The sequence below is a fragment of the Haliotis rubra genome, unplaced genomic scaffold (genome assembly GCF_003918875.1).
Source record: "Haliotis rubra isolate DU_JTF1 unplaced genomic scaffold, ASM391887v1 Scf401, whole genome shotgun sequence".
Classification (NCBI taxonomy): Eukaryota; Metazoa; Mollusca; class Gastropoda; order Lepetellida; family Haliotidae; genus Haliotis; species Haliotis rubra.
Window position 1 is genome coordinate 155,445 of NW_025767082.1, and position 9,417 is coordinate 164,861.

Sequence of the window (9,417 nt, forward strand, 5' to 3'; positions counted from 1 at the left end):
GTACTTGGTAGAGAGGACACGTACTTGGTAGAGAGGACACGTACTTGGTAGAGAGGACATGTACTGGGTAGAGAGGACATGTACTGGGTAGAGAGGACATGTACTTGGTAGAGAGGACATGTACTGGTCCGAAAGGACATGTACTGGGCCGAGAGGACATGTCAGTGTATGTCACGGAAATGGCTAACTTCATGATGTATAGATCAGATGATGTGTCTTGATGTGACAGACATGTGGGTTGACCTTCATGACAGAGTTGTCTCCCTTGTGCCAGCTTGCTCGCGAAACTGAAAATCTACCCTTCGGAGTATAGAATGGTTCTCCCGCCACTTCAGTTGAAAATGATTGAAATGCATTTTAATTAATTTTCCCTTTGAGGTTCTTCAGGGAGTTTTACAACATAAGCTGGTAGTTTTAGATTTCAATTCTAATTGCTGTTCTACTTGATTGGGAGCTTGTCAACATTCCTTTTAAATCATTCAGTAGGCATTCAATAGCTTTTGAGTGTTACCCTTAATAGATCATCAGTTTATTTAGAATTGTAACATGAATATATATATATATATCCAACATATATGTGTGTTGTTTCAGTTTGCCAGATGTATGGGTGCCTGAATCTCAAGTCAGCGAACAGTCACAAAGAGTCATTCCACTTACCCAGCTACCTCGAGACTCTGCCGCCAACCTCCACCCCTCTCTCTACAGGCACCATAGGTTCCGCAAACATCGCCGAAAATAATACCTTCCCAGCATGCAACAGTGCAATTACCCAATTACGTACATGTGTGAAAGAGTGTGTGAGCCTGTATGGAAACTGTTTGTCTTGTTATTGTTGTCCCTGACACAGGAAGCGTGTTTCAGACCCAGTAGCGTGTGTTCGATGTGTTTTCATGTCATTGTTTAGTGCTTTTAGCTTTTTGCAATGTTTAGTTGTTAAAGTCTTGTGTTATCAATGTTTAGTTGTTAAAGTCTTGTGTTATCAATGTTTAGTTGTTAAAGTCTTGTGTTATCAATGTTTTACCAACGGTTTTCCAGAAGTCCTTCTCACCGGTTCAGGAGCTCAGTGTTGGATTGATTGTCAGTACATTGTTAGTTGATTTTTAAATTCATTTTAATCAACTTGTATAATAATTCATGGATGAGTCCTTATGTATTATTTATTATTTTAAATTTGAATTATTGAATATAGAAGTTTAGGAACTGCATTTCATGTGAGCCCTAAATGTCGAACAAAACACTATGTGTATCGTGTTAAATTACCTTTGTTTTTGTGTAAACACCAATTTGTCTTTTTTTGTTTACATTTCATTTATTAATTGACTCAAAATGTCAAAACCTGTCTGTGGTAAGATAGATATACAACACCATGAATCAACCATTGTACAAATAATGTATACAGAAGAGGGGAACACTTTTTTGTAAGGCAAGACCATTTTTTATACTGTAGTATTTTTATGCCCTCTCTTCCGCCCAAATAGTGTGAATTCCATTAAATTACGTGCATTTTTCGAAACATCTTTGTTGCACCTAAAATTTGCCAACAGCCTGAAACAACACACAACTAGTCTTGTGGAAAGCATTGTCAGGAGTGATATCCTGACTGCCTGGGTTGATGACCCTGACTTGTCTAACTCACCGCCAATCAACCACAAATTATGTTTTTTCTGTTTACCTCATGAATCTTGATACTTTTATCTTGAAAATCCATCAACTCAAGAAGCAAACTGGTCTGGTCAAATGTTGTGTTTGACAATGAGAATATACTGTGGTATATTGTTGTGTGGCCCAGTGTAGCATGTGTGTTGTCAGCTGTATGGAGACCTGTAGGGTTTACAGCTGGTTGTAGGGAAATGTGGCACAACCTGAGACTAGACAACATGTTAACAAGATTGGCTTCAAACTTTCATCTATACCCACAACAATCATGAGGTGACCTTGACCAGGGGGATCCAGCAATGCTTTCCTACACGGTTGTCCAAATGTATCCTTTTAATTAGTAACCATGGCAACATTTTTTATTTAAATGGTAACTTATTCTCATTGATACTCCAAAAGACTAACATATAATGCTAAACAAAATTGAAACCACTCGATACTTTCATATGACTTAAGTTAATCTTATCATGAAGTGCCATAAGTAAGAGTATCAATTTGCTTTTCCATATTTCTCTAAAACATTTTTACCTGAATCTTAGTCTCCATTTATGCAAACAGTTACCAACTATTCAATAGCTGTCATACTACTTGTTTTACCTTTAGTTTCAATATTCATCTTTTTTGTTCACACAATTTGTAAATTAACTTTGGGTAGCCACATTGATCAAGGCTCCATGGAAGTAATTAAGGGATCAACCTGGGCAGGTCAACTGTTTTGTAGTGTAAATACCAATAACACAGGTCTCACAATTTTCTTTGTTTTTATTAGAAATACACTGTCGTCAAGTTGGGCTGTCGTGCTGATCCACACAGTGCCTGAGAGTTCAAAATATTTATTTTTAGTCTTATGTTACGTCAACTGGTATCGCGAGGCCAGGAGTCCTACTTGTAGGCGTCTCTGTGTAGAACTATCACAATGGTAATCCATGGTGTCTTTATAATTGTGAACTGAAACAGTGGTTGATGAGTTTCATGTATATATGAAAACTATATTGTGTACAGATAACCTGGTTTTATTTTAAAGAAAGTAAATAGATGTTGTCATCAGTGCCTATGGTGTCCATGCAGAACATGACCTAAGCTGAAAGTCATTTTGCAGATCAGTTGTAAAACTGGAAGTAAAACCGATAATTCACCATATTAGCCTTAAATCAGTCTTACTGGACCTAATAGAAAATATATTGCTAGATAATCATGACCCATGTTTCATCTTACTTGATGTTCCGTGTGGACACCTATTTCCCAGCTATATTCAGTATAGCCTACTTGTATATACCCAGGCCGGCCAAGATGACAAAGGTCTGCCGTGTCTGTAGACTTGTTTGTGTCCGGCATAATTCCAGCATCACAGCTGATAAGTACAGAGTCTTAAGTGGGTGAAGTTGAAGGATGTTACTACAATGGTTTTCATTTATTTTTCAAATGTATGTCCAACTGTGTTGTAAGAGATTTGTTTCCGTAGAATTGATTGCACAAACTCTTCTATCTCCTCAAAGTTTGCACATAACTTATCTCACATTCTGAGTGGTCTTGGCTGTTTTGCTCTTTCTGTTCATCTTGCTGATTAGAACTGCTGAGTTGCTGATGTTGCAGAGTTGGCAGTATGCCAACATGCCTGCTGTCAACCAAAGTCTCCCCCATAGTGTCATGCCATCCAGTGTTATCCAGGGAATCAAGGGTATATGACAATAGCATGGAGATAAGATGCCCTGGGTTACCAAGGATGGTCTGATGACTGTCAACCCCAATCAACCAGATCTGCCCTGAATGGGAACATGTCATTTCTTGTCTTTCATTTTGGGGTAAAGGGACCTACTATCCTAGCATGGGTGGCAATTTATTAAACACAGATATTCACTCACATGATTCCAGCGATCATGCAACATATTCAAACACATATGAGGGACAAAAAAGTCCATTCTATAATCAAACTGAAAATATGTTTCAGTGCTTTCAGTTTTTCACCAGAGGATGACTGGGCATGCCCTTATAAGTATCACTGCCATGCTGTTTATGTTGAAGTAGTAATAACATATTCTAAGCAACAAATTTTTCCATACCAGCAAATTTCTAGAATCAACAGGCAAGTTGTCTAAAGCACTACTATTCACTACACAGGACTGCACCCTTTAGTTATGTCCAAAATATTGATCGTGTATTTGAATCCTAGTTTGGCCTGATTATGTGTGTAGATCTGACAGTACCACAGCCAACTTAAGGCCTGTGCTCTCCTGTTGAAGTGCTGTTCGAAGCAGCATGCATCCATGGCACTCATTCACATTGACTCACAGGTCAGTGTTAGTTGTGACATTTTGTTACATATATACACTTGTGAAAATGTTGGGTTAGATACAACACATTTTACAAATAGTGTCATTAGATAAAAAAAAATTCCTCACAGACTTCAAACATTTCCACGTCATAGTCAACCATTTCCACATTACAATCAAACATTTCAACACTGCAGTCAAACATTTCAGCACCACAGTCAGCTGTTTCCTCTTTGCAGTGAAACATTTGAATACTGCAATCACCCATTTGCTCATTGCAGTCAACCATTTCCACATCACAATCAACCATTTTTATACCAAAGTCAACCATTCTTGGAAAAGAAGCATGTTCGTTTTAATTTTGGTAGATTACACATTTTAATGTAAAGTCCTTTCACCACATGGAAATAAATTTAAGATCTGATGACTGTTTCAGTCAACAAAACCACTTTGTTTGCTTGGATGTAGTGAATATAGTTACTGCTGAGTTGATGCCACGTATCCATGACGATGTAGCTGTGTAATCACCACATTGTTGCTGAGTAAAGAGCAGGACCGGCTACATCAGCTGAGTGGGGGACAGAAGAGCAACCAGTCCTCATGCACCTCAGCTTGTTAGGGTGGCACTAAAGTTGATATTTCCCAGGAAACTAAAATTAAGTTTTCTTCACTTGCTGATTTCCTTTTAATTTAATGCTTTTGTGATTCGTTTCTATGTGTGTAACTCGATAATGATAGAATATGAAATTAGAAAGAAGTTTGCAAGCCAGCGTTGACTTTGAATAAATACCAGCTTGGTTTTGTATGTTGCACCATTACTTCAGACCACTAGTTGTCATTACTTCAATCATGAATTATTTGTGGATGAAATGAGAGCAAACCAAATTGACAGTTATTGTCATATATCTTTCTATCTATGCAAATTGTCATTCCTTAAGATATTGTGTCATGGGCTTATCCTCCTCTGTGTCACTGTTCAGTATTAAAGGTTGTGTTAGATTGCTGAGTCCAGTAAACTTCCTGGTCAACTTGGTAGAGGAGAAACTTAAACTTCAAGTAGAAAGACGTCTCCACTGGTTGGCTCTGCAGGAAACAAGTCAACCAACATTAAGAAATATATGCACATCTTTAACTGCACTACTTTTCTATATTCCCTCCTATTGCTGTATTATCCCACACCAAGCTGAACAAGATATGATTGGTTTATTAGGATGGTATAAATGTTCGTATATCATAAAGGGTATTTGTGTTATATAGATTTAGAACTGGAAGGTCTGTCCCTGTGTAATTTGTCTGCATAATGTTACAGGTCATAATTGATACACAGCTACCTAGAGAAGTGGATAGCTTGAATGTGTGGCTGTCGACACCATCACTGCAAGACTGCCACAATATTCTCCTACAACTTATTCATTTGTTATGCCAGTTTTAGTGTAAACCAGTTTTGTATAATGAGTCTTTGTGTAGTAGTACTGTTTTGAAGAGGGGCGTTTATGTTGTTTCAAGTGTTCCAATAAATGTCCATCCTTTTCATAACAAAATCTTGTCCATTTTTCAAAAGAGTTTATTGGGCACAATAAGCAATTGATAAAGTTTGTTGAATATTGTCTGAATATTGTGTTTTTTTAGTCAGTGGCTTAATATTATTGTTAAAACACAAATACTATACCACAGCATTTCTTTCCCAATACTGCTCATATGTTAAAATGCATAAAAGTTTTTGTTAATACTGCTTAGATGTGTCCAGTGAAGAGAGGTAGATCTGGACCAGGCTTACAGACCCTTCATAGACTCAACTTTCTGTTGTGTAGTAGTTGTGTAACATGGTGGTCTTGTGACCTATTGTACAGACTTGGTGTGTAGTGAATGAACTGTCTCATGAGAACCTTCCCACGTACGCACAGGGACCAGGAGGAACTAACCAACTGCAATTCTTCATAGCAAAAGTAATGTACACCATGTTCCTCCCCCATTATTGTCTTGTCAGCATGTTCAAAGAATGATATCAATTGTGGGTTGTTGGCATGTCCATCAAATGATATCAGATGTTGGTTTTGTTGGCATGTCCACCAAATGATATCAGATGTTGGTTTTGTTGGCATGTCCACCAAATGATATCAGATGTTGCTTTTGTTGGCATGTCCATCAAATGATATCAGATGTTGGTTTTGTTGGCATGTCCACCAAACGATATCAGGTGTTGGTTTTGTTGGCATATCCACCAAATGATATCATATGTTGGTTTTGTTGGCATGTCCACCAAATGATATCAATTGTGAACATGTTGGCTTGTTCGCAGACTTAATAACTTTTTGGCATGTTCTCCAAAAATGATATCAATTGTTTGCATGTTAACAGAATGATATCAGTGAGGAGGTGAAATAATGTTATCAATAATGGACATATTGGGATCTTCACAGAACAATATTGCAGGTAGTTATGGCCATATTGGCATGTTTGTATCACCTGACCTTATTTTAACAAATGCTACAAGATGTAGAGTAATGAATCTTAATTTTGCTTTAATTGCTGGGTGGGTATCCCAGTGGGGAATAACGTTTTGGCAACTTGCCAGCAGGGATGGCCACTGAATGTAGAAACAGATGAAGTTGAGTGTACATAGTTAAAATGTTTCATATGGTAGATATTTCCTTGTATTCACTGATCAAAATACCCTCCTGTTGTTCTGTCTGGACTTTTTCTGGAAGTTTATGGAAAGTTGAAAACACTATTTCTGGTGAACTTTATTGTGTTCTAAGTCCTTATTAAGAATGTTTGGGTTTACCAGTGTTGCACAAATGAAGTAGGTGTATCTCCTGACCTCTCTGTAATGTTGCTGTGTATCTGTACAGATCTCTTGATGTCATGTCAGTGTACACACCTCGTTCACGAACTATCTCAATGAGAGAAGTATTTTAAGTGGACAGTTTTAAAACTTGAAGGATATACCTTGTGCTGTTTTTCATGGAATTGTAAAAAATAGGTATATCTGCATGATGAACAATACACATGGATATTCTAGAACTGCCAAATAATGTTACAGCTTTGTTGTTCGAGTCAGGATCCAAGTGTAACCGCAAGGGGTTAACACAGGATTTTCAATCAGAAGGGAGTTATTTATCTTGGGGTTAATGCACTCTGAAAACACAGCAATGTTTTAGTTTCAGGTTCATTTTGAAAACATATTTGTTTATTTCTAAGTTGTGAATTGATGGTGTATAATGCTGCTGAGAGACTTGTTTGAGTATCCAATTGGTCAGCAAACACCGATTATCACTCTTTTGAATGAGGTTTTCTGTGCTAGTAACTGCTAACAGTTGTTATCACTCCACGTAACAGGTGACATTGACTTCACATGGACGAGAATCAATGTTGATGCTGTACCAAGATTGTTAACTGATACTGAGGACAAGTAAAGATCCAATGACAGGCGTCCACAAGAATAGTGCCACCAGTTCTAAATACTTCCATTTGGCTTCAAATTGGAACTGAATAATTTCAACGTTATTGTCTCATTCCACACACTTACACAATTTTCTGGACTTGTATTTAAGAAAAGACAAATTTCTAAGGCTGAGTGCGATGTCTGTGTATTGAGTCATAATACCTCCTCTTGGTGAAGTATACGAAGTTGACAGTCTAGAGTCCAATGTGATAAGTGACAATGACCAATGTGATAAGTGACAATGACAAGATGTCTCATGTCCTGTATTCTGTACTGACATGTAGAGTGACAGACAATGTCCTGACCTGATACAGCCGTTGGTTGACCACCCTCCTGGACTGGTGCCTTGTTCACAGCTACAGACCAAACCTTCGGGACAATGTGACAACTACACACAGGTTCGTGTATGGATCTGGGGAGTCAACTAACTGCTCTGAGGAATGAAGAGTTCAATGAGTGTTGCTTAAAACTCATATCAATTAATGTCCTTTTTGAAAATTGTTCTTTGTCATGTTGGTAATTCAGATTCAGCATTGTATTCTGTCTTTGAAAATCTCGAGCAGTTAGTTTGGTAGACCCTGTTTTGTTTGATGTCATGTGCTGCCACGTGGTGGTGGATCTGCCCATAGCACCTCTATCTGAAATGGTAGGATTACATGTAGTCGACTCCCAGAACACCAACCGCACAATAGGTAGGATGAAATGCAGATACTTGACCAACTTGCCCTCGATGAACCAAACTGTTTCTTCTTTCTTTTTTTTATTTGTCAGACTTGTCTTCTGTTTTTCCCCCTCGGTTAAAACATTTCGAAGGTCTTATAATGATGGAACTGTTTTCGATGTTGGTGTTTCAGTGCCTGTGGGATGTATGTGAAGCATGGATGAACACCATTAGCATCTCGATCTCATTGTAGATAGTACACACTACCATGACTGGGAGTGCCTGTCTTGTCACACCACATTGTTTCCTATATTGAGTATGTCAGTGTCGTCCTCATAATGCCATGGCCACACAACAGCTTGCTCCGGGGAACACAGCTCCGTCGCAGCCAGTCAGTCAAACATGTTCTGGTAGTTAATGAAGAAGTAAGGCAAGTGTCAGGTGCTTGACAGATAATGATCTGTATTCCATACTTGCTGTTTGTATACCAAGTAATGTCCACTGTATTTCTGTATTGATAATAAAGAACTAGAACGAATCTTGCAGAAACTGCCAAATTTAATGTCAGATATATTCTAAGAAATTTAAAATTAGTTAAAAGTCATTAGAGCAAGTGACATTGAAACCAAGGATAGCAGAGCCAACACTTTGTCTGCAGGGCTACCCTACCACTCTTCCGTAGAAGTATTGATACAATGTCACATTTTAGCATTACTGTATTTGGTTTTATGCAGGACTTTCATGGCTGTATGTTGTGTAACTAGGATGGGGGTGTGACTCCCAGGAGCAACGTTGTTGTGGAGGTCATGTGACCATGCATCATACACAAATCCACCAATCGTGTGACACCATATCCATCAGGTTGCACTTCCATATTTATTTTTTCATTGCTGTGTACGTATCAATTTGGTGAAGACTTGGAAACATATTCTCTTGTTTCGAGTTATTTATAAAGCAACGGTAGCTAGCGTTGTATAGATAGTTTTGTAAAAATAAACACTTACAGTTGAAATTGTTTGTTTTGTGATTATTAGATGCACATCTTCAGTTGCTTACAACTTGCATTATATGTCTGCAAAAGTGGATGTGGCTCTGGTTTACTCCTCATCAGTTCACAGCTGTACATGTGTATACTCATACTGTGTTGTAGGAAAACAGTATTTACACCTCAAGTACACACTCACCTGATAGTTGTGTGGAGGAAAGCAGTATCCTACTTTTTACTGCCAGATGCTTGTAATAAGAGATACCCATACTGTGATTCAGTGCTGAGCTTAGTTTCCAATAGACTTATCTCTGCTTATTTGAATTTGGAAGCCACAGTGTTGGGTTCCAGATCTTGAATTTCGTGCAATTAAATCTACCGGTAACCTGGCTCTACACTC

At 38.1% G+C, this 9,417-nt stretch overlaps 1 protein-coding gene across 1 annotated transcript in view; it reads left to right on the forward strand.

Annotated features, from left to right (window-relative positions):
- LOC124287573 (zinc finger protein aebp2-like) overlaps nucleotides 1-9,044 on the forward strand; it is a 71,013-nt gene extending 61,969 nt beyond the window's left edge. Inside the window, exon 5 of the mRNA XM_046724063.1 lies at nucleotides 592-9,044. Coding sequence (XP_046580019.1) covers nucleotides 592-739 — 148 coding nt within the window. The 3' untranslated portion in view covers nucleotides 740-9,044. The remainder of the gene's footprint in view (nucleotides 1-591) is intronic.
- The last annotated feature ends 373 nt before the right edge of the window (nucleotides 9,045-9,417 follow it).